Source organism: Lipotes vexillifer, unplaced genomic scaffold (genome assembly GCF_000442215.2).
Source record: "Lipotes vexillifer unplaced genomic scaffold, Lipotes_vexillifer_v1.1 scaffold1177, whole genome shotgun sequence".
Lineage (NCBI taxonomy): Eukaryota > Metazoa > Chordata > Mammalia > Artiodactyla > Lipotidae > Lipotes > Lipotes vexillifer.
Genome location: NW_006789843.1, coordinates 427,878 through 454,764, shown reverse-complemented (window position 1 = coordinate 454,764; position 26,887 = coordinate 427,878). Strand labels below are relative to the sequence as shown.

The window sequence follows — 26,887 nt, the reverse complement described above, 5'->3', positions numbered from 1 at the left end:
CTGTTGTGGCCTCTTCCGCTGCGGAGCACAGGCTCCGCGGCCATGGCTCACGGGCCCAGCCGCTCCGCGGCGTGTGGGATCTTCCCGGACCGGGGCACGAACCCGTGTCCCCTGCATCGGCAGGCAGACTCTCAACCGCTGCGCCACCAGGGAAACCCTCACTTTCATTTTTGAAGTTGGTGTCAATTTATACTGCCTCCAGCAATATCACTCCTGGATTATTGATGCCCATTTCTCAGAGGGCTTTATGTCCTCAGTCTTGCTCCTCTGTGATCTGGCCTGTAAACTACCACCCAAAATATTCTTCCAGAATGAGTTCACACCTCCTTCAGAGTCTTCCCCTGGTTCCCTGTCACCTATATGCCAATTCAGGTACAAATTTTAAAATCCAAGGCCTTACCACCTGACATCCATTTTAATTGTTTTGCAAGCGGTATGTGAGGCAGCTTCTCTTAGGTTTCCTCAAATGGCTCTTCTCTGTTACCTCTAAGTCTTCCCTCTGACCATTTCTTACTTTCAGAACTGCTTCTCTGTCAACATTTCTCCATCTCATTTAATTTCAAAAATTGCTTCTTCTGCAAAGCTGTCAATGCAGAACCACCTGTAATGATGATATCTTTAGTACTTACTGTGTTTAACTCCTGGTGGGTTGCCATGTTGCCAATGAGAAATACAAAGGAAAGGCAGAGAGATGTTCAGTAAAGATTTTTTTAAATGAAAACTTAGGATCCATAAGAGCACTTGGTTCTCTTGAATAAAACTTGAGAAGAGATTGAGGAACTTTATGCTCTATTTTTTGGGTACCATCACTCTCTGGTAGTGGACAACTCAACTTACTCCATTCTCTATTTCAGCTACAGAGTGGAAAATATAGTGTTGCCAGTCATTTCAGGAGAGTCATGACATTCTTTTCTTTCAGTTATTTTTCCTCAATATCATTGGCATCATCATTATTATCATCCTAATAGTTACTGAGTGTTTACTATCTTCCAGGCACTGAGATGGTACATTATATGTCGTAGCTGTTTTAACCCTCATGGCAGCTTTGTGAACTAGCTTTGTGAACTTTCCCCTCTTTTCACATGGGAAATACAGTTATAATTTGTTACTTGCTTAACTAATAAGTGGTGGAGCCATGATTTAAACCCTCATTCTTACAGAATTACTTTTATGAAATGCCAGTCTATCAATTTCTTCCCTATCTACAATTCTCTAGTGATTTCTTATTGCATATGATAAAGAAAGTCCTAACTCCTCAGCAACATTGGAAGATCCTTCCAAATCTCTGTCCAGTCTACTTTCCCATTCTCATCTTTCTCCACTCCTCTCATCCCGTAACGTGTCCTGTGTTTCTCTCTGACAGAGCTGCTTATTTTACAAATACATCATACCACTTCACAGATGAGCCTTTGTTTCCATCCCTAGAATGCTTTCCATTTGCCTGGCAACTCCTATTCACCCCTCAAGGTCCAGCTCAAATGTTCTGTACTGTATGCAAAGAGTTCCAGATTTCCCTCGGTAGTTAGTGGCTCAGTACTATGTCTCTTCTGTATATATTTTTGCTTTAGTCTTTTGTACTGCTTTACAGTTATTTGCTTGCATGCCTCTCTTACTTTAATAAGAACTTTGAGACATGATATGGGAAGACAACTTTTTTATAGACATTAGGTATTTTTAAACATAGCAAAATCAAAAATCTGTGTATTTAAAATGACAGTGTTTCCCTTTTTTCCCTCTTCAGCATAGGGCTACTTTCAAATTTGAATCAACAGATGAAGATAAAAGAAAGGTAAGCCTTGGTGTTACTCTGTGTGTGTGTGTGTGTGTGTGTGTGTGTGTGTGTATTTCATTCATGGACTTGATAAACAGTGGACTTGATTTCATCTGATAGTTTACTTTTCAGTTTCCCTTCAGTTTGGTTTTTAGAAACTCTGAGAATAAAGACAAGTGCCAGGTTTAGTATGGATTACACATAACACCCTCCTGCTCCATCCCCATAAGACCATTACACTTGCATAAATGAGGGGAATGGGAAGGGTTCAGAGGGGACTCATCCACATCTTCTCATCTCCAGCGATTAACTTTGTTTGGTGGCAGGACTGCAGGCTGCCAAAAATGCATTGCTAATATTGTAATATTGGGTTTATAGTAAAGCTTGGCTTTGGGTTAAGTTTTGGAAAAGCAGCTATTCATGCAGCTGCCCCTCAACCACATACTGTTCCCTGTGCTGGCAGTTATTTATGTTGTCAGCAGTTGTCTTGGTCACTGACTTCATGGGCAAAGAGGAAAATGGGGTCAGGAGGCTTAGGAATAGAGGAGTTATTATGAGAGGGTGCATCAGAGATAGAGCTATGAAATGTCATGTTGGCCTGTTGGGGTCGCCCGTGGTTGCTTTACTTAGTTGATTAGAGCATGATGCTCAAGGAGAAGCTCACCAGTTCTGCCTGTCTGTTTGCTTGGCCCTACACTGCTATCCCTGGCCTCACAAATGCTAAGACCAGGTAAGAGCATGACTGAATCTGTGTAAACATATTATTGCTGCTGGAGAAATAGCTTGAATCCGGTGCTTTGCTGGTAGTGGTTTGATTGTACCTTGAAATCATCCCTCTATTCACCTTCACCCCCATATTTACTGTCTACATCCTGCTCACTTTGCCTCTTAAGATTTCTCAGTACATTCTCTCCTTAACCCCGGCCCTAGTTCAGTCCTTCATCTGGATTACTGTACCAGTTTCCTAACTATCCCTGCTTTTTCCAGTTATATGCCCTTTCAGTCCATTGTCCATAATTCTGTAACAACAATCTGACTGTGTGATGCCCAGCCTTAAAACCCTTGAGTAACTTTCTTTGTCTATAGAATAAAGTTCAGGCTTCTTAACATGACCTAGATGCTCAGTGATCTGAAGTTTGCCTACTTTTTGCAGCCTATTGGTTGCTTCTTTCCCTTGTAATTTATGCTCTAGCAATATGAAATATTTCCAGTTACATACACATACACATCCCTTCTGTTTCCTACTTCCTACCTTTGCATATACTGGTGGTATGTACCAATATTACAGATGTGTTTTGCCCTTTGACCAAGCAGTGTCACTTTTAGATCTATTCTGTGGACAGATTGAAATAAAGTAAACAAAGTTATTCACTGAAGCATTGTACATAGTAGCAGACGATTGGAAACAATAAAGCCTCCAGCAATTAGGGAATATTTGCAGAAACTTGTATACATTTGCATAATGGAATATTGTGCTGTGGTAAAGAGGGAGGAAGAGGGAGAAGGAGAAAGACTGTTATGTGCTAATGGGAGAGATAGTTACATGAAAAGAAAAAAGAAACAAGGTGTTAAAAAGAACATGTTTTTAATATACTCATGATAGGTATTCAGGCTAGGAAGGCAGCTGCTATTTGGTTTAGTTGGGAGGATCCGTACTATATAGATTCTGTGGTGCCTTGTGAATCTGACACTAGAATCTTTGGTAGTGCTTTTACTGGTCAAAATAAGTGCATGAAGACAGAGATTCCCCCCATGACATATGACTTTCAGTTAAGGGAAAAAAATTTCCCACACAGTTAATTAATAAAGCATGTTTGTTTCCTGTAGGATAGTAGCAAAACCTAACATTTTCCAAGTATTTTACTGCCTTTTAAATCTTTGGTGACAGTAACTACTGTACTAGTGTTACTTTCAGTATTAGGTGTAGATTGCTGCTTCCTGGGAGGTCTGATATAAACAAATGTCATTAGGGACGTAGCTAGGTAATCTTCATTAATGGAAAAACATTGGCAAACAAAACCATTTCAGTCTCCAAGGGTTAAAACCATTAGAGACTCTTCATGCCTAAGTCCCTAAAAAGACTTTGAAATCAAAATTATTGGACTTCTCTAAAGGCTCTACATCCTAACAGCCTTTTAAGTTCTCAGTGTAGAGAGGCATGGAATAGTAGGCATGTCTCCAACATTAAACCCAATCTTAAAATAAGAGGAACTCAAATTACCATCCAGTTTGTTTTGCTGCCCTAGTTCTCTTTTTCTCTTTCCTAAACATGTCTCTGGAGCCTTCTACCAGCAGCTCCTTGGTAACAGCAGCGCCCCTTTCAATAAACTACAGGTGCTTTTGATCTGAAAAACACACCTCTCTTACGTAAAACCTTGTGGCAACCTATAAGTAAATGTAAGGAAATGGAGCCTTTCAAAAAATAAAACTTGATTATACGAACTTTGTAGGAATTGGTTACAAAGTAATGATCCTTAGACCTAAGTCCTAACACGTAGCATTTTGCATTTTTAGAAAGATTTGCTTTTCATTAGTAATACAGTAATGTTGTAAGTATGGTGAGAATATCACCATCCCCGTTTTATGGATAAGAAAACCGAGGCTCATGTTAATGACAACTTGTTAACACTCATATCACTCGTAAGTGGTGGAGCCTCGAATAGAGAACAGGTTTTCTGGCTGTTGTGTGCAGCTCCTTCACTGCTCAGTGCTCCATGGCTCCCACTCATTACCACTTGAGGTATATCTCAGAAGGTTTGAAATTATGACTCAGTACCTTGTTTTATCTCTTATTTCATACCTTGAGACACCATTTAGGCAACTAGACTTAAACTGGAAAATATCAAATGAAATTACCAACTAGGAATGCTTAAATTTTTCCAGAGAAGTAAAGTCAGATACAATTGCTAATGTTTGTGCATAGAATGCAAATAGTTCCAGGTGCATGTGGCTCATGATATATTTGGGTATAAGCACCTGTGCTTATTGAAGCGTTTGCTTTACATCTTCTCTACCTCAGTTGGTGGCTATGATTATCTACCAGCACATAAACACATATACCATGCAAATATGTAGGATGGAGGGAGGTATGATGAATAATCTGAAAATTCCCAGCTTGAGGAAATGAAAGCTCTTATATTGGTTTTTAAAATACAACTGATCTCAAGGCCAATAAAGAGAACTAATTGCAATAAATGTTGAAAAATACTGTCATAAAATGATTAAAAGAATTGCAGCTCTTTCACCTGTAAGATAAGAATACAACCAAATTAAATGCAGAAAACTTCAGTTGTTGTCTTAGATAAACCTTTATGTATTTAGTAATTTTCCTCAAAAGAGTGAAGTTAAAAATAAATTGCAAGCATTTATTTCATTAACTTCAAACTCACATAGGTAAGCTCATACTTCTGGGAAGGCAGAGAGTAATTACTAAGTTGAGAACTCTTTGAGGACAAAAATTCTGGCTTACTTTTCTTTGTATTTTCAGTCCCCAGCACTGCATGTGGCACAAAATAGGCACCTACAATAAACACCTGTTAAATGAATAAGGGGACTTGGAGCTTGAGTGGAGGCCAGAATTCCTATAACTTGTACATACGGTTTGGTTTTGAGTTTGATATTCTCTTTAACTAGAGAGCAGAATCTCAAGCACATTTCATAATGTTTACTGAAAAAGCAGAATACAAAAATATTCATACAGAATGATCACAACCATGTAAAACTAATAAAAACTATGCAAAGAAGAATGTCTACAAGGAAATTCACTAAAACAGTGGCTTAGTATTATTACTGTGGATGATATTTTAATTTCTCTTTTCTGTATTTTGAGCTTTTCTGTTATAGTAAATGATAATGATATAAGAATATGATAAGAATTGATATGAATATGATATAAGAATATGATAATTACATATTATATGTGATAATATATGCTTTTATAGTAGTGTGATTGGGGGCATAAGCAAAGACCAATATACTTTTTAATCATTTATTTTCTTTAAAATTGGGCCTTTGTGATTATCTTACACATTCCTTTTGGGGGAACATAAAAATGTTACTAGGTTTGGAGGTAGTATCACTTGTGGAGCCAGTTTATGGAGTGAAATAAATTTATTTGAACACGAAAGTCCATTCTACCATTTGAAATATTTCTTCTTTTTACTTTTTTCCCCCAAAGTTGGATGTACTTGGCATATTAGTAGAGATCTCTGTAGTCCACAAATATGTTTTCAGTAATTCCTGTGTGCCAGGTCCTGCATTAGGCCTAAGTTGGCTATTTTCCTATGATGTTTGGTTTGGTGCTTTCTCAGCTTAGGATGCATACTGAGGGTTGCCATTGTGGACTATAGAAAATGAATGGGTAATTTTCCATATTAGAGTCCCCCAAGGAAAATGTGCCAAGATAGAACCATCAATCCTATACTGTGAATCCATGCTTAGGAATAGCTTGAGGCATGGATGCTTGTTCTGAAAGCCTTTTACACTTAGTTTAGTTATTTGAAATTGTTAAACTCCAGTTTTCACTAAAACAAAATGAGCTTTGTGTGTCTTGCAAATTTGACTCAAATTTTATTTGATGTCTTCACCTTAGGGAATACTTTGATATATGATGCAAGTATAATTCTCATTTAGAAACCAATAACTTTAAAAGATAATCCTTTTTAACATCTTGATTTCTTTAAAACACACAAACACACACACTACCAAAAGCGTTCTAAAACTTTTTAAAGTTTCTGTCCAGCTGGATCTGGCATAAAACTTGACTAGAAGGCTGAATTATATCATAGACCAGGATGAATGCCTCACAGTAGTTCAAAAATGAAACAATTTAAACTTCATTTCAGACTCCATTTTTTATTTTAGATGTTTTGCCAAGGTATTGAAGGACTATAAATGTGGGAAGAAAACAGAACAGCTCTTCTGATTTAGTAAGCCATAGATGTGGCAGTCCATACATGATCTCTGTATGGATCACTTTTTAGGATTTCTGCCTGGGAATGTTAAGAGTAGTATCTTTGATTTACACTTTAGAGTTTCAGATCCTTTTTCTCATATAAAAAACTCATCAAGAAGTTCTGCTTCCAGCCATGACAGTGTGAGAGCTTTATGGACCTGCTCCCCAGTGAAACTGGTTATTTTTAAAAAAACAGCCATTTAAAGTCTCAGGAAATAGTCCTAAGAGCATGCAGTCAATAAAGGAACACTTACTCAGGACAGTCTACTAAAACTCATTCAGAAGAATGAAAGTCTGTGGGATTTGAACCGAGACCTGCTCCCTGTCTTCCCAGTCTCAGTGGAGAGAGATGGAAGCTCTCCTCCAAACTGATGCAGCCAAGAGCACGGAGCTCTCACTTCCCTCAGCTCTCAGTTGGAAGGCTGTCTACTCAGTAGAGACAGGGGTAAGGTCAGCATTTCTCATCCTGCCTGAGCTACGTGTCGCTGGGACAAAACTCTGGGTGAATATAGCCGACAGGTGGGGTCTCCCTCCTTTCACCCAATCCCCACTCATGGGACAGAGGCTCTGCCTTGGGTAGGGCACCATTGAGAATATTAGGGCCCCAGTTGCACTCACCCTGGCTGGTGGGACACAGGTTCCACCCTGGAAGAGGCCAGCTGAGGAGTTCTGGGTCTGCTGCTCCCCATCCTCTCCAGTTGAGCTCTCAAGGAGGTGTCACTCAGAAAGAAGCATGCTGTTGTCTCTGCCCTCAGCATCAGAACCAGGCTCAGGAATTTTGCCCAGAGGAACAAGCAGAGCTTTAACAGTGAGGTCTGAATCTCTCCCCAAAGGAACCAACTTAATTTGCAACAGTGTGAAGTTCCTGCCTGAAAGTACAGGTTGGGAGGAGATTGACAGATTCATTGGAAATATAAGGCTAACCAGAAGCCTAGGTAGTTTGCTGGAAAGAAAGTAGGAAAGACAGCTGGGAGGAACCCTCCTGTAGTTAGAACAAATCTTAAATACTTACCTCAGGAACTATCTCTTCAAAGGAGCCCTAATAAATTGGCTCAGTTTGTAGAGCAGTTTATGCCCCAGGACATTGTTGAAGACAATAGATCAATCAGCCTGCAGTTAGTGGAGCTTAACAGCTGGGTGTGGCCAGGGAAAGAAAGTCAAAGAGAGGCCTGCCAAAGCCACTGTTATCCCAGGATGACTGTTGCATACAAAAGGGTGAGCCCTATGAGGAGGAGCCCTATACATCTGCAGGGAGGAGGAGGAAAATATACTTAACTAAAATAATTCAGCCAGTCACTGAGCAAATAAAAAAATAGCAATAGCAAATCTTGGAGGGTATAAGCATTACCCAATGTTGATATAATATATTATCTAAAATGTCCAGTTTCAAAAAAAAAAAAAAAAAGCCATGCAGAGAAACAGGAAAGAATGAGCTGTGCACTGGGGAAAAAGCAGGCAATGGAAACTGCCTGTGAGAATGACTAGATGTTGGATTTAACAGACAGACTTCAAAGTAGTCATTATAAATATATTCAGAAAACTGAAGGAAACCATATTTAAAGAAGTAATGCAAGGTTTGATGACAATGTCACATCAAATGAAGAATATCAATACAAAGATAGAAATTATTAAAAAGAAAAAGAACCAAATGGAAATTTTGGAAAAGTACAGTAACTGAAAAAAAAAAAATCACTAAAGAGGCCCAACACTGGGTTCACACTGGCTGAAGAAGGAATAAGCAAACTTGAAGATAAATCAATAGTGTAAACAAGGTAAAGAACTGAGGAAAAAGAATAAAGAAAATGAACACCTCAGAGAAATATGAGACAACATTAATATACCAACGTACACATAACTGGAGTACCAGAAGGAGAGGAGAGAGAAAAGAGAAGAAAAAATATTTGAAGAAATGATGTCTAGGAACTTCCCTGGTGGTGCAGTGGTTAAGAATCTGCCTGCCAATGCAGGGGACACAGATTTGAGCCCTGGTCCGGGAAGATCCCACATGCTGTGGAGCAACTTAAGTCCATGCGCCACAACTACTGAGCCTGTGCTCTAGAGCCCATGAGTCACAACTACTGAGCACGCGTGCTGCAACTACTAAAGCCTGCGAGCCTAGAGCCCGTGCTCTGCAACAAAAGAAGCCACTGCAATAAGAAGCCTGTGCACCACAATGAAGAGTAGCCCCTGCTCGCCGCAACTAGAGAAAGTCCATGCGTAGCAACAAAGACCCAACACAGCCAAAAATAAATAAATAAATTTAGAAGTGCATCCATTCTTTAAAAAAAACCAAGTCTAAAGTCTTTCCAAATTTATTGGAAAACACCTACATATCCAGAGAACTCAATAATGTCTGAGTAGAATAACCTCAAAGAGATCCACAGCCACACTAGAGTAAAAATGCTGAAACTCAAAGACAATGAGAAATCTTAAAAGCAGGGAAAGAAAAATGACTCACCACTTATAAGGGAACCTCAGTGATATACACAGCTTACTTCTCATCAGAAATGTAGGCCAGAGGCAGTGGAATAATTTATTCAGAGAGCTCAAAGAAAAAATTCAGCCAAGAATCTTATATTCAGCAGAACTATCTTTCAACATTACATGGGAGATAAAGACATTTTTAGGTAAATGAAAAAATGAATTTGTTCTAGGTCCACCTTACAAGAAATACTAAAAGTTCTTCAGACAGAAAGCACATTACCCCAAACAGCAATTTGAATGCACAAAAAACCCCAAAAGAGAACTAGTAAAGGTAATTATGTAATTATAAAATATAATATAAATGCATGTTTCTTCTCCTTTATTCTCTTAATTGATTTTAAAAGCATTCGTGTAAAACAACGTGTATGATATATTGTTCAGCCAATAACATATAGAAATGTGATATATTTGCCAAAAATAGCACAAAGGTTGATGAGAGCAAAGCTGTACTGGACTAAAGACATGACTCTAGATAGTAACTAATCCTCAAGAACAAATCAAGAGAACCAGAAATTATAAATAAGAAGGCTAATATGACAAAAGTTATACATATATACTTGCTGTCCTTTCTCCTTAGTGTCTTCAAAAGACAAAATTATATATCAAGTAATAATTATTGTTATACTATGGATAACAATAATGCCACAAAAAGAGGGGAAAGGAATAGCATCATATAGAAGTAATGTTTCCATATCTCACTGGAACTAAATTAATCTAAATCTGGAGCTAATTCTGGTAAGTTAAGATGTGTGTGTGTGTGTGTGTGTGTGTGTGTGTGTGTGTACACACACATACATACACTAATTAAGCCCTAGAGCAACAACTAAGGAAATAACTCAGAAAGTAACTCTGTTTTGTGGAAAACTACAAAATATTGTTGAAAGAAATTAAAGAAGATCTAAAGAAATGGGAAAATATCCCATGTTCATAGATTGGAAGACATTATTGCTCAGATGGCACCACTGCCCACTTGATCTACAAATTTAATGAGATACCTTTTAGAATCCTGGGTAGCTTCTTTGTAGAAATTGACAAGCCCGTTCTAAGATTCATATGGAATTGCAAGGGATGCAGAAGAGCCAAAACAATCTTGAAAAGAACAAACTTGGAGGACTCATAATTCCCAACATCAAAACTTATTACAAAGCAACAATAATCAAGACAGTGTGGTGTTGACACAAGGATAGGTAAACATAAATACGGCTGATCCTTGAGCAACTCAGGGGTTAGGGGCACTGATTCCCTGAGTAGTCAAAAACCCAGGTATAACTTTATAGTTGGCCCTCCATATCCATGGTTCCGCAGACTCAACTAACTGTGGATCTTGTAATACATACTTACTGGAAAAAACCTGCATATAGATATAGATGTAGATCAGTGGAATAGTACTGAGAGTCCAGAAATAAACCAACGTGTCTGTGGTCAACTAATTTTTGACAGGGGTGCCAAGACCATTCAGTGGGGAAAGAATAGGCTTTTAACAAATGGCACTGAGACACTTAGCCACGTATAACAGAATGTATTGAACCTTTACCTCACGCTGTATGCAGAAATTTGCAAAAATTAACTCAAAATGGATCAGACCCAAGTGTAAGATCTAAAACGATAAAACTCTTAGCAGGAGCATAGGCTAAGTCTTCATGACCTGATTTGGCAGTGGATTCTTAGATAGGACACCAAAAGCACAAGCAACCAAAGGAAAATAAATAAATTGGACTTCATCAAAGTTAACTTTTGTGTTTCAGAGGACACTATCAAGAAAGTGAAAAGACAGCCCACAGAATGGAAGACACTATTTGCAAATCATATATCTGATAAGAGACTTGTATCTAGAATATATAAAGAACTCAATGATAAAAAGACAACCAAATTTAAAAATGGGCAAAGGATCTGAGTAGACATTTTTCCAAAGAAGATATACAAATAGCCAATAAACAGATGAAAAGATAACATTAATCATCAGGGAAATACAAATCAAAACCACAATGAGATAACAGTTCACATTCACTAGTATGGCTAAAATCAAAAAGTCAGATAATAACAAGTATTGACAGGGATGTGGAGAAAATAGAACCCTCATACATTACTGATAGGTTACTACATGTACAGTGGTGCAGCCACTTTGGAAAACAGTCTGGGAATTCCTCAGAGGATTAAACAGAGTTACTGTATGACTCAACAGTTGTACTCCTAGGTATCTACCCCAAAGAAATGAAGATATATGTCCACACAAAACCATGTACTTGAATGTTCATAGCAGTATTATTCATAACAGCCAAAAGATGGAAATAGCCCAAATGTCCATCAGTTGCGAATAGATAAATGCAATGTGTTATATCTGTACAGTGGAATATTATTTAGCCATAAAAAGAACAAAGTAACTGATAAGTGCTTACAACATGGATGAACCTTGAACACATTATGCTAAGTGAAAGAAGCAAGACACAAAAGGCCACATAATGTATGATTCCATTCATATGAAATGTCTATAATAGGCAGATCTCTAGTGACAGAAAGTAGATTATTGGTTTCCCAGGATCTAGGGACAGGGGAATGGGGATTTACTGGTAATGGGTATTGGGTTTCCTTTTAGGGTAATGAAAATGTTCTAAAATTAAACAGTGATTATGGTTGCACAAGTGTGAATATACTGAAAACCAATGAACTATGTACTTTAACAGGGTAAACGTTATGATATGTAAATTATATATCGATAAAGCTGTTATTAAATACTACATGCCCATCATTCCAAGCACTGTATGAATATTAACACATTTAATACTTAACAACAAAGCTATAAAGTAGGTACTGTTATCTTACTTGTTTTACAGATGAGGAAACTAAGGTACACAAAGAAATTACTTGCCTATCTAGTGAAGTAAATTACATGCCTAAACTAGTGAAGTAGGAGGACATTATTTAAGCCTATGCAGTCTGGCTCCACAGCCCTTGTGCTGCACCATACTGCCAGTCATTAATAATTGAATTGACCTGTTTTTAGTTTATGAATTGATTCTATTTTCTGATTGTAGGCATCCAAAATTTGAGACACAACTGCAGAGCATAAACAAAGCTTTGACATTGAACTAATTAAGACCATTGACAGGAAACAGAAGCACATGATTTACAGTATGACTGGATAGGATAATTAGTAAGGATATCTAGTGTCAGCCTTCCCCATTAGTAGTACAGAAATTGACCTATAGGAGTTAGGCATGCTGCAGATTTTTTTTTTTTTACTATTATTATTATTTTTCCTGCCTAAAATGTAGGGTTTTTTTCCTCAGCAATTAGCTCTTCCTTACAAAGTTTGGCCATGTACTAAGCAAAGTGGAGAGCGTGTACATCTTTGGCTAATTAAAAACTCTTAGGACCTGAAAGAGTTCTTGGCTGAACAGATATTTCCAGTGTTCTTAACTTCCCCATTTATAAATGAAAAATTGAGAGGTTGACTTACCTAAGGTTACAGTTAATGAGTGGAAAATCTGGGACTCAAACTAGGTCCTCTGCCTCCTTTTCTACCTTCAGTGATCATTGTTGCAGGGCGGCTCCTCAGGGAACTTACAGTATAGTAAGGGACCCAGAATATCTTCCAGTGCAGTGATTCCTTCTAAGGTATCTTGCACTGAGGGTAATCACACTCTGACTGAATACTTTCAGTAATGGGAACTGCACAGCAGCCACTCTGCCGTTAGATAACTTTACTTGTTAGAAAGCTTTTACTTGTATGAACTCTAAATCTGCTTTAGTTGATTCTCCTACTTTATACCTCTCTGCTTCTGCCTTTGTCCACCATTTAGTTTGTCTTCTATCTTCTTTTTCTTGCTCCGTTTCTTTCATTTTTTTCCCCCTACTAAAGTATTGCCCAGCACTTGCATTTATCAAGAAGCTTTCTCTGGCTAAATTCTCTATATGTAGTTTATTCCTTTAATCTTTGAATACACAGCTTAAACTGCTATGCATTGAAATACATTTACATTCCTTATTCATTCATTTTACATATGTTTAATCTCTCTAATGTTGTAAATAACTTGAGTCATGTTTTTATAGCTCCCCAACCCAAAATAAACTTTTTGTCACTTGGTTAGAATTTATTTCTCTTGAATAGTTTGCATGTACTTGAATTTTAAATTGGGAGCATTTTAAGTTATGTGCCTGTAACAGGGCTATGCACATAAGTGCTCAGTAATGAACTCTGTAGATTCTAAATGAACACTATAGAATCTATAAAATTAATACAAAATTGCAGTGTTATAACATCAGCACTTTCCTTTTCAAGGGGCTTTGTCATTAAATGGAAAATATAGATAAAAATTTCCTAGCCCTATTGTGCTTGTGCAGAGTGTGCTTGTTATTGTTACTTGATCTGTTTGTCCACCTGGCCATCTTTGTGATGTAATGTGCATGGGCCTCCATTCTACCCCAAGCACTATGCTAAAAATTTTTAACTATATCATCTCATTTAATATTTATAAGCCTTAGATATTATCCCTATTTTTAGAGGTGAGGAAATGAGGGACAGTCATTTCCAAAAATTTGCCAGGATCACATAGCTACAAGCTAGTGTTTGAATCCAGGTGCTTTCTTTACTTCAGTTGTACTGTTTCCCAATAAATAACTTGTAGATGCCTTACACCTTACAGTATGTTGTCTCAGATGCTATCCATATTAAATAATATAATAATATTAATAATATAGATAGATCTTTCACAATAACCATGTGAAATAGATATTTTTCTATCTTACACATGAGGAAATTTAGCTTCAGATAGAATAAGTAAATTGCTCTAGATCCAAGTTCAGAAAATAATAGAGCTGGGAATTAGAAAGAACCCAAACTGTTTCTGTGCTTTTTTGTTTTTTCTGCTACACCACTAGTGTTCTTGTGCCTTTGAAGACCTCTAACATCACAACTGTCTCATTGAGACAGCTTCACTCTTGTCCGTATTCTCGGCTGTCTTAGTCTGCTCATGCTACCGTGACAAAATACCAAAAACTAGGTTGCATAAACAACAGAAACTTAACGTCTGACAGTTTTGGAGGCTGGGAAGTCCAAAATCAAGGTATTGGCAAGGTAGATTTCCTTCTGAGACCTCTTCTCTTGGCTTGTTGTCAATTGCCGTCTCACTGTGTACTCATTTAACCTCTTTGTGCAGAGAAGGGAAGGGGGTGGAGAATGAGTGAGCGAGCTGTCTGGTGTCTCTTGTTAAAAGGGTACTAATCCCATAGGACCAGGGCCTCTCCATCATGGCCCCATCTCCAAATACCATCACATTGGGCTTAGAGCTTCAACACATGAATTTAATGGGGATACAAACAGTTAGTCCATAACTTCAGCTTACCATCAGAGCCCTTGACTATCTGCTATACATGCCTGGGCTACTAGAGCTGAGAACTAGGGATTTAGAGATAGAGTAACTAGTTCAGAGTGAAGGGTTGAGTGTTGTGGAGTAGATGGCACTGGAGACAAAGTAAGGAAATTCCAAAGAGACTGTATATCGCAAAGACTTTGATACACTGAAAAAGGCAAAAAGCTGTGGAAATCCATGGGACCAGGATCTATATCAACCACCAAAATATGGCATATATGTTGTGACAGAATATATATCATCCAGCCTTGTTAGTGTACTGTGTAGTCAAACTATAATTTGGCATGTCATCCCGCCCGGAGGGACGTGAATCACCCTTGGTCCAGCGCATCCTGCCTGCTCGTGAGTCACTTGGTGGCTGTCTGGGTTATCAGACTGACTCGGGTGTCGCAGGACTTGAGCTCAAATGACCCTTATTTTACTTAATAACTACCCCAAAGCAAGAGGAGTGAAGCTGGCAATTTGGACACACCAGAGAGAGGACGTAAAGTGCTTCCTTTGAGTGAAAAGGTGAAAGTTCTGGACTTAATCAGGAAAGAAAAAAAGGGCTTAGTCAATACAAGACTAGCACTTTCTTCTGGATAGCTTGAAATATTTACAAGACTGCGTCTGCTTTAGGAAAAAGCTAGAGCAGTGTGGCTGACTAAGTCTTGGTGCTCCGGCCGGGTGTTAGGCCTGAGCCTCTGAGGTGGGAGAGCCAAGTTCAAGACATTGGTCCACCAGAGACCTCTGGGTCCCATGTAATATCAAACTGCAAAAGCCCTACCAGAGGTCTCCATCTCAACGCTAAGACCCAGCTCCACTCAGTGACCACCAAGCTACAGTGCTGGATACCCTATGCCAAACAACTAGCAAGACAGGAACATAGCCCTACCCATTAGCAGAGAGGCTGCCTAAAATCATAATAAGATCACAGACACTTGAAAACACACTACTGGATGCAGTCCTACCCACCAGAAAGACAAGATCCAGCCTCATCCACCAGAACACAGGCACCAGGAAGCCTGCACAACCCACTGAACCAACCTTACCCACTGGGGGCAGACACCAAAAACAACGGGAACTACGAACCTGCAGCCTACAAAAAGGAGACCCCAAACACAGTAAGTTAAGCAAAATGAGAAGACAGAATAACACACAGCAGTTGAAGAAGCAAGGTAAAAACCCACCAGACCAAACAAATGAAGAGGAAAGAGACAGTCTACCTGAAAAAGAATTCAGAGTAATGATAGCAAAGATGATACAAAATCATGGAAGTAGAATGGAGAAAATACAAGGAATGCTTAATACGGACCTAGAAGAACTAAAGAGCAAACAAACAATGATGAACAGCATAATAAATAAAATTTAAAATTCTCTAGAAGGAATCAATAGCAGAATAACTGAGGCAGCAGAACGGATAAGTGACCTGGAAGATAAAATAGTGGAAATAACTACCACAGAGCAGAATAAAGAAAAAAGACTGCAAAGAATTGAGGAAAGTCTCAGAGACCTCTGGGACAACATTAAATGCACCAACATTTGAATTATAGGTGTCCCAGAAGAAGAAGAGAAAAGAAAGGGTCTGAGAAAATATTTGAAGAGATTATAGTTGAAACCTTCTGTAATATGGGAAAGGAAACAGCCAATCAAGTCCAGGAAGCACAGAGAGTTCCATACAGGATAAATCCAAGGAGAAACTTGCCAAGACACATGTTAATCAAGCTATAAAAAATTAAATACAAAGAAAAAATATTAAGAGCAGCAAGGGAAAAGCAACAAATAACATATCGGGAATCCCCATAAGGTTAACAGCTGATCTTTCAGCAGAAACTCTGCAAGTCAGAAGGGAATGGCAGGATATATTTTAAGTGATGAAACGGGAAAACCTACAACCAAGATGACTACCCAGCAAGGATCTTATTCAGATTTGACAGAGAAATTAAAACCTTTACAGACAAGCAAAAGCTAAGAGAATTTAGCACCACCAACCAGCTCTACAACAAATGCTTAAGGAATTTCTCTAGGCAGGAAACACAAGAGAAGGAAAAGACCTACAATGACAAACCCAAAACAATTAAGAAAATGGTAATAGGAACATACATATCGATAACTACCTTAAATGTAAATGGATTAAATGTTCCAACCAAAAGACATAGACTGGTGGAATGGATACAAAAACAAGACCCATCTATATGCTGTCTACAAGAGACCCACTTCAGACAGACCTAGGGACACATACAGACTGAAAGTGAGGGGATGGAAAAAGATATTCCATGCAAATGGAAATCAAAAGAAAGCTGGAGGAGCAATTCTCACATCACAAAAAATAGACTTTAAAATAAAGACTATTACAAGAGACAAAGAAGGACACTACATAATGATCAAGGGGTCAATCCAAGAAGAAGATATAACAATTGTAAATATTTATGCACCCAACATAGGAGCACCTCAATACATAAGGCAAATGCTAACAGCCATAAAAGGGGAAATCGACAGTAGCTCAATAATAATAGGGGACCTTAGCACCCCACTTTCACCAATGGACAGATCATCCAAAATGAAAATAAATAAGGAAACACAAGCTTAAAATGATACATTAAACAAAATGGACTTAATTATATTTATAGGACATTCCATCCAGAAACAACAGAATACACTTTCTTCTCAAGTGCTCATGGAACATTCTCTGGATAGATCATATCTTTTCCGACCACAATGCTATGAGACTAGATATCAATTACAGGAAAAAAAGATCTGTAAAAAATACAAACACATGGAGAATAAACAATACACTGCTAAATAACCAAGAGATCAGTGAAGAAATCAGAGGAAATCAAAAAATACCTAGAAACAAATGACAGTGAATACATGACGACCCAAATCCTATGGGATGCAGCAAAAGCAGTTCTAAGAGGGAAGTTTATAGCAATACGCTCCTACCTCAAGAAACAAGAAACAGGACTTCCCTCATGGTGCAGTGGTTAAGAATCCGCCTGCCAATTCAGGGGACGTGGGTTCGAGCCCTGGTCCGGGAAGACCCCACATGCTGCGGAGCAACTAATAAGCCTGTGCGCCACAACTACTGCGCCTGCTGTCTAGAGCCTGAAAGCCACAAGTACTGAAGCCCATGCACCTAGAGTCTGTACTTCACAACAAGGGAAGCCACCGCAATGAGAAGCTCACCCACCACAACAAAGAGTAGCTCATGCACCACAACAAAGAGTAGCTCCCGCTCTCCACAACTAGAAAAAGCCCGCATGGAGCAATGAAGACCCAACACAGCCAAAAATAAATAAATAAATAAATAAACAAGAAACATCTCAAATAAACAACCTAACCTTACACCTAAAGCAATTAGAGAAAGAAGAACAAAAAACCCCCAAAGTTAGCAAAAGGAAAGAAATCATACAGATAAGATCAGAAATAAATGAAAAAGGAATGAAGGAAATGATAGCAAAGATCAATAAAACTAAAAGCTGGTTCTTTGAGAAGATAACCAAAATTGATAAACCATTAGCCAGATTCATCAAGAAAAAAAGGGAGAAGACTCAAATCAATAGAATTAGAAATGAGAAAAGAGAAGTAACAACTGACCCTGCAGAAATACAAAGGATCATGAGAGATTACTACAGGCAACTATATGCCAATAAAATGGACAACCTGGAAGAAATGGACACATTCTTAGAAAAGCACAACCTTCCAAGACTGAACCAGGAAGAAATAGAAAATATAAACAGACCAATAATCACAAGCACTGAAATTGAAACTGTGATTAAAAATCTTCCAAACAAACAAAAGCTCAGGACCAGATGGCTTCACAGGTGAATTCTATCAAACATTTAGAGAAGGGCTAACAGCTATCCTTCTCAAACTCGTCCAAAATATCACAGAGGAAGGAACACTCGCAAACTCATTCTACGAGGCCACCATCACCATACCAATATATGATATACCAATACCAGACAAAGATGTCACAAAGAAAGAAAACTACAGGCCAGTATCACTGATGAACATAGATGCAAAAATCCTCAACAAAATACTAGCAAACAGAATCCAACAGCACATTAAAAGGATCATACACCATGATCAAGTGGGGTTTATCCCAGGAATGCAAGTATTCTTCATTGTACGCAAATCAGTCAGTGTGATAAACCATATTAACAAATTGAAGGAGAAAAACCATATGATCATCTCAATAGATGCAAAAAAAGCTTTTGACAAAATTCAACACCCATTTATGATAAAAACCCTCCAGAAAGTAGGCATAGAGGGAACTTACCTCTACGTAATAAAGGCCATATATGACAAACCGCAGCCCACATTGTTTTCAATGGTGAAAAACTGAAACCATTTCCACTAAGATCAGGAAAAAGACAAGGTTGCCCACTCTCACCACTATTATTCAACATAGTGTTGGAAGTTTTAGCCACAGCAATCAGAAGAAAAAGGAATAAAAGGTATCCAAATCGGAAAAGAAGAAGTAAAGCTGTCACTATTTGCAGAGGACATGATACTATACATAGAGAATCCTAAAGATGCCAACAGAAAACTACTAGAGCTAATCAATGAATCTGGTAAAGTAGCAGGATACAAAATTAATGCACAGAAATCTCTTGCATTCCTATACACTAATGATGAAAAATCTGAAAGAGAAATTAAGGAAACACTCCCATTTACCACTGCAACAAAAAGAATAAAATACCTAGGAATAAACCTACCTAAGGAGACAAAAGACCTGTTGCAGGAAACTATAAGACACTGATGAAAGAAATTAAAGATGATACAAACAGATGGAGCCATATAAAATGTTCTTAGATTGGAAGAATCAACATTGTGAAAATGACTATACTACCCAACAATCTACAGATTCAGTGCAATCCCTATCAAAATACCAATGGCATTTTTCAGAGAACTAGAACAAAAAATTTCACAATTTGTATGGAAACACAAAAGACCCCAAATAGCAATCTTGAAAAGGAAAAATGGAGCTAGAGGAATCAGGCTCCCTGACTTCAGACTATATGGCAAAGCTACAGTTATCAAGACAATTATGGTACTGGCAGAAAAACAAATATAGATCAATGGAACAGGATAGAAAGCCCAGAGATAAACCCACGCACACATGGTCACTTTATCTTTGATAAAGGAGGCAAGAATATACAGTGGAGAAAAGACAGCCTCTTCAGTAAGTGGTGCTGGGAAAACTGGACAGCTACATGTAAAAGAATGAAATTAGAACACTCCCTAACACCATACACAAAAACTCCAAATGGATTAAAGACCTAAATGTAAGGCCAGACATTATAAAACTCTTAGAGGAAAACATAGGCAGAACACTCTTATGTCATAAATCACAGCAAGATCTTTTCTGGCCCACCTCCTAGAGAAATGGAAATAAAAACAAAAATAAACAAGTGGGACCTAATGAAATATAAAAGCTTTTGCACAGCAAAGGAAACCATAGACAAGATGAAAAGACAACCCTCAGAATGGGAGAAAATATTTGCAAACGAAGCAACTGACAAAGGATTAATCTCCAAAATATATAAGCAGCTCATGCAGCTCAATATAAAAAAAAAAAAACAAATAACCCAATCCAAAAATGGGCAGAAGACCTAACTAGACATTTCTCCAAAGAAGATATACAGCTTGCCAACAAACACATAAAAGGATGCTCAGCATCACTAATCATTAGAGAAATGCAAAACTATAATGAGGTATCATCTCAAACCAGTCAGAATGGCCATGATCAAAAAGTCTACAAACAATAAATGCTGGAGAGGGTGTGGAGAAAAGGGAACCCTCTTACACTGTTGGTGGGAATGTAAATTGATACAGCCACTATAGAGAACAGTATGGAGGTTCCCTAAAAAACTGAAAATAGAACTACCATATGACCCAGCAATCCCACTGCTGGGCATATACCCTGAGAAAACCATAATTCAAAAAGAGTCATGTATCACAGTGTTCATTGCAGCTCTATTTACAATAGCCAGGACATGGAAGCAACCTAAGTGTCCATCGACAGATGAATGGATAAAGAAAGTGTGGCACATATATACAATGGAATATTACTGAGCCATAAAAAGAAACGAAATTGAGTTACTTGTAGTGAGGTGGATGGACTGTGATACAGAGTGAAGTAAGTCAGAATGAGAAAAACAAATACTGTATGCTAACACATATATATGGAATCTAAAAAAAAAAAGTTTCTGAAGAACCTAGGGGCAGGGCAGGAATAATGATACAGACGTAGAGAATGGACCTGAGGACACGGCGAGGGGGAAGGGTAAGCTGGGACGAAGTGAGAGAGTGGCGTGGACACATATACACTACCAAATGTAAAGTAGATAGCTAGTGGGAAGCAGCCGCATAGCACAGGGAGATCAGCTCAGTGCTTTGTGACCCCTTAGAGTGGTGGGTTAGGAAGGGTGGGTGGGAGATGCAAGAGGGAGGGGATATGAGGATATATGTATACGTATAGCTGATTCACTTTGTGATTGATCAGAAACTAACACACCATTGTAAAGCAATTATACTCCAATAAAGATGTTAAAAAATATATATATATATATATATATAAAGTAAAATTAATAAAACTAAGAAAAAACTCTAACTTGACTAAGAACTCAGTAAAATTAAATGAGATAATTTCCCTCATTTGGCTAATTAAAATGCAAGAAATGATAATACTTCTGTATTTGTCAGTATTAACTTAATATATGTTTTGCATAGGTAGTGGAGAAGAGGGCTTTCTGAAAATAAAGACTCCTGCTTAAGTAGTAAGAGAAGCAGATTTGGCAGGTACTATGTTTGAAGAGAAATTAATCGTTTTGACATGCCCATTTTTGCCCTCAGTCAAGAAAGGAAGGGTAGCTGATTGGTTTTTAAGTTTTCGTTTACACCTAAGCTGTCTTTTCCGTCTGTTAATGAACTCTTGATGATGCATCATGTCTTTCTCAGGATTGCTAATTAGCAAAGAAACTTGAGCCAAACTTACATAATTGTTCTTACTCTGAACTCTCTTTTCAGTCTTTTGGCAGGATCACCATGATATAGAACATAGCCAGAAGGATTGTATTACTGAAAAAAATGTACATGTGCAAGAAGGGGAGCTAAAGGTGAAATTTAGGAAGTGAGATTAAAAACCCCATTCACAAGGACAGTATTCATTAAATAAAAAGGGACAATTACTGTTGCCTCCCATACTACAAGTAGGAATAAAAACCCCAAAGTGTATAGATATAATATTAAACTAAATATAAATGAAACCAGCTGCATGAATATTAATTTAGAAAACCTCATCATTAGATTTTTATAAAGAAATTCTAAATTTGACCTCCAGAATCCTCTCTAACCTTTCTTAAAAGCGCATTGTAGATCCTGGCAGTAAGTCATTAATTGTTTAACATTTTTGTAAAATACAATTTTTTTGTTAGGTCTGTCTTCTGGAACTCATAGCATTGTTCTAACTGTTGATTATAGTAAGCTTATTTTAGAATTTAATACCTCTGTCTTTTTCTGTCTTGTGCGAGTGTGCACGCACGCACACACACACTCAATATTGCTGTACGCAGAGGGCAGAAGTTTAGAACTATCAGATTTAGGTGGTTGACCTTCAGCTCCAGTTAAGAACTAAAATTAGATCCATGTGGACTATATATCCAGTGACATCCATCAGAGAAGAATGTAGGCATAACCTTGAGAAGCCAAGGAGGCATCATTCAAGGGATCCTGCCTTAATTGTAAAATTGCTTTCACATTTGAATTTTTATCTCAAAAATTCATGTGACTTTTTGTATTGTGAGTTTTAACACATTTGTTTATATTTATGTAGAAACTTCCCCACCCCCACCTTTGATAAATCTTTCCATAAAACAGTGGTTAAAGAGGATGCACAGGATTGTCCTGTGACTTTAAGTATCCCTGGCACTGTGCCATATCTCCCGGATGTGCCTATTTTAAGAGCAGGGTCCTTATCCCATCACTATAGGAGCACTGGTTGATTGCAGTGAGAGCATAAATCAAGCATTTGGCTAACCTTGTAGACATAGTGGACAACAAAGTGGGGGTGGGATGGGGAATCCATTCTTACTAAAGAGAAAGTGGTAGACTCTAAGGATAGGTATTTCACTCCCTCTACAATAGAAGAACAGAAACATTAAATAAGAAGAAGAAGAAGTAGAACCATGGTTAAGGACTTAAGTCTGTTTATTTAAGGAGAAAAAAATCAGTCCTCAGTAATTCCTTTCACAGACCTAGCTTATCCCAGAATTGCTTTGAATGTTGGAACACTCGTTTTTTATTTATTTCATCACCAGATATCAGTACAATGAGAAGAGAGTAGGACTGGGAGTCAAATAATAATCTCAGTCCCCTTTCCAATTGTAGCTTTCTGTGCTACCTTAAGCAAATCATTTAGCCTCCATGGTAGTTAGTTTTCATATCTATAAAATAAATATCCCCTAATGCTGTGTATGTTATTAGGTATTGTTTTCTGAAAGGATTCAAATAAATAAAGGAAATAGCAGCTTTTAAAAGTTAAACAGTTTTCTTTTTCATAGTTCATCTGAGAATCTTTAATATTTTAATAAGTCTTATAAGTTTCCCAGACTTATTCTCTCACAAAACCCATTTTTTTAGTAGAACCTTTTGCACTGCTAGTGTTTGTTGATATTAAGTAGTCATTACATCCCTTTATAACTCTTAATATTCTGATTCTGGAAATTACACTCATTTTTTTTTTTGGCTCTTTGACTCTTTTCTGGCCTGTAGTTATGGTAGGGTTACTGCCAAGTTGAACTCACTGCCTATGCTATGTGTGTACTCTGCCCATCTTTCCAACTTGAACTAGAAAGTTATTGCATTTTCCTGTTTCTTATAAATAAAACAGACATTAGTTTAGTCCTTGTCTTTTGCAGTGTTCACTTTCTCTGTTCACTGTTGTTTCACTTTTTATTTGGTTGCTCAGTCATTGGCCCATTTTTTTTTTTTTTGGCTGCATCAGGTCTTAGTTGCGGCTCAGGTCTTACTTGCAGCACGCAGGGTCTTCATTGAAGCGTGTGAGCTTCTCTCTAGTTGTGGTGCATGGGCTTCAGGGTGCGTGGGCTCTGTAGTTGTGGCACACAGGGTCCAGAGTGCGTGGGCTCTGTAGTTTGTGGCACACGGGCTCTCTTCGTTTGAGGCACACGAGCTCAGTAGTTGTGGCACGCGGGCTTAGTTGCCCCGTGGCATGTGGAATCTTAGTTCCCTGGCCAGGGATCGAACCTGCGTCCCTTACACTGGAAGGTGGATTCTTTACCAACCATTGGTCCACCAGGGAAGTCCCTAGTCATTGGCCCATTTTTATTCTAAGTTAATTTATGAATCTTTACCTGAATTTCACCAACTAATAATAAAGATTTTTGAAAACCTCTGTATATTAAATTAAATCCTTTTGGTAAGCACTGTTGTTGGAGAGAGAACTAGATGTCAAATGTACATGTAGGCTTATTATTTCAATCAGAAAACAAGCCTCTTTCAAGATACTGCTCTTGGCTGAGATGTTTAATTAGAGGTCTTGTTCTTAGAAATGTACAATTTTGCCTGTTACTGTGTACCATCCTCTCATTTAATAAACAACACTGTAACACATAGGGTATTATCCCATTTCACACGTAACAAACCTTATGCTCAGAAAAAACAAATAACTTGCCCAGATCTCATAGGTAATAAATAGCAAAGTGAAGTCTGTCTCACTTGGCAACTCATATTCTCTATTATACCATGTAGCCTCTTGCTAAAGTGTATGGTAATACTATATATATAGCACCTACATTGTAGTTACAGTGTATATGCACATAAATTTATTTAGTATTTATTTTATTCTAAGGTAGCACATACACATTATCTCATTTAATTCCCCCAACAATCCTATGAAGTAGATACTATCATACCCATTTTATCTTGGCTTTATTAAATAGACACTTGGTGAGTTCTTAATGAGCGAATAGATGAACAACTGAACAATGAGCAAATGAACAACTTGGCATGACCAGGCCAAGTTGGTTTAACTCTTGGTATTAGATATAGAGAGTGGTTGCTTAATTATTGAGGCAAAATATAATTTCTGTTACTTATGGAATGATGGTATAAGAGGTTCTGGATGGGGCATCGATGGGGCATATTTTAAAAGTGCATTCTTATTTAAATTTAAAGCTAAGTTGTTGCAACAAAGGGACCCCAAGAAAGAAGTGATTTAAGGACTGTAGGTGTTTATTACCTTTTCAAGTAACAGTCCTGAGGTGATCAACCATGCAGATGAGTAGCTCTGCTCCATGTGTTTATTCAGTGACCCAGTTTCTTTATAAGTTTGTCTAGTCATGCTTTGCCATTGAGCGTTGTTCTAGCCTATATTGGGGCTGCCACTTCCAGGTTCTGGGCTGCAGAAGGGGACAAGAAAAGGGAGAAGGCATGCCCGCTGTCTTAATGACACAAACCTGAAAAGGGCATACAGTGTGTCCACACACATTCTGGCAAGAGCTCAGTCATATGGCCATGAAGAAGAGCTGAGGAGCATGCTGTAGCTAGGCAGCCGTGAAACTTGCCACAGTTCTGTTACTATTTAAGAAAGGGAGAATGGATTTTGATGAACATCTATCACTTTTCACCACAATGCCTAACAATTAAACAAACTCTTAGGAAGTATATTTATGAGGCTTTATATTATTTCCTCATTAGTCTGGGATCTTAGTTAGTTTTTCTGCCTTGATTATATACTAGAAGAAAACTTATACAGGATAAAATGCATTCGCTAGACCAGTGCTTCTCACATTATTTGTGATGAAGGACCAAGTGTTTTGTTTTTGTTAATTTTTCCCTAATTTGTGGTAGACCAGTACTTTTAAAAATACAATGAAAATGAATCATTAAAGAAGTAATCACATCCTTGGATGTCATAGCAAAGTCAAATCACTATAAAGGTTTCTGAATACATACTTGCAACTTTTTACACCTATCTCAACTTACGAACCTATCTCAGCATGGTCTGGAAACAAACAGTATGTGAACTGGCACCAATCTGCAGATACTTTGCAGTAGTACTTGTCTCAAAAGTGTTTTCTGGGAACTTCCCTGGTGATGCAGTGGTTAAGAATCTCCCTGCCAATGCATGGGACACAGGTTTAAGCCCTGGTCCTGGAAGATCCCACAGGCCACGGAGCAACTAAGCCCATACGCCACAACTACTGAAGCCCGCACACCTAGAGCCTGTGCTCCGCAACAAGAGGAGCCACCACAATGAGAAGCCCACACACCACAACGAAGAGTAGCCCCTCCTGGCCACAACTAGAGAAAGCCCACACACAGCAATGAAGACCCAACGCAGCCAAAAATTAATTAATTAATTAATTAATTTTTAAAGGTGTTTTCTAACTACTTCTTTTGGTTGCCAGAGTACAGTAGACTAACTATGTCTGTATTATAAGCAAAGACATTTTCTTTGTATGTAAAACTTGGCTTTCAAGGAAACCTGCACAAGCCTGTTAGATAGCCTCATCCACCAGAGGGCAGACAGCAGAAGCAAGGAGAACTACAATCCTGCAGCCTGTGGAACGAAAACCACATTCACAGAAAGGTAGACAAGATGAAAAGGCAGAGGGCTATGTACCAGATGAAGGAACAAGATAAAACCCCAGAAAAACAACTAAATGAAGTGGAGGTAGGCAACCTTCCAGAAAAAGAATTCAGAATAATGAGAGTGAAGATGATCCAGGACCTCGGAAAAACAATGGAGGCAGAGATCGAGAAGATGCAAGAAAAGTTTAACAAAGACCTAGAAGAATTAAAGAACAAACAAACAGAGATGAACAATACAATAACTGAAATGAAAAATACACTAGAAGGAATCAATATCAGAAAATCTGAGGCAGAAGAACGGATAAGTGTCCTGGAAGACAGAATGGTGGAATTCACTGCTGCAGAACAGAATAAGGAAAAAAGAATGAAAAGAAATGAAGACAGCCTAAGAGACCTCTGAGAAAACATTAAACGCAACAACATTCGCATTATAGGGGTCCCAGAAGGAGAAGAGAGAGAGAAAGGACCCGAGAAAATATTTGAAGAGATTATAGTTGAAAACTTCCCTAATATGGGAAAGGAAATAGCCACCCAAGTCCAGGAAGCGCAGCAAGTCCCATACAGGATAAACCCAAGGAGAAACACGCCGTAACACATAGTAATCAAATTGACAAAAATTAAAGACAAAGAAAAATTATTGAAAGCAGCAAGGGAAAAATGACAAATAACATACAAGGGAACTCCCATAAAGTTAACAGCTGATTTCTCAGC

General features: G+C 38.1%; 1 protein-coding gene across 1 annotated transcript in view; it reads left to right on the top strand.

Moving 5' to 3' along the window:
• The window catches only part of RIC8B (RIC8 guanine nucleotide exchange factor B), a 119,627-nt gene that overhangs the window by 6,528 nt on the left and 86,212 nt on the right, over positions 1 to 26,887 (top strand). The window contains exon 2 of the mRNA XM_007462870.1: positions 1,742 to 1,789. Within this exon, the coding sequence (XP_007462932.1) occupies positions 1,742 to 1,789 (48 nt within the window). The remainder of the gene's footprint in view (positions 1 to 1,741; positions 1,790 to 26,887) is intronic.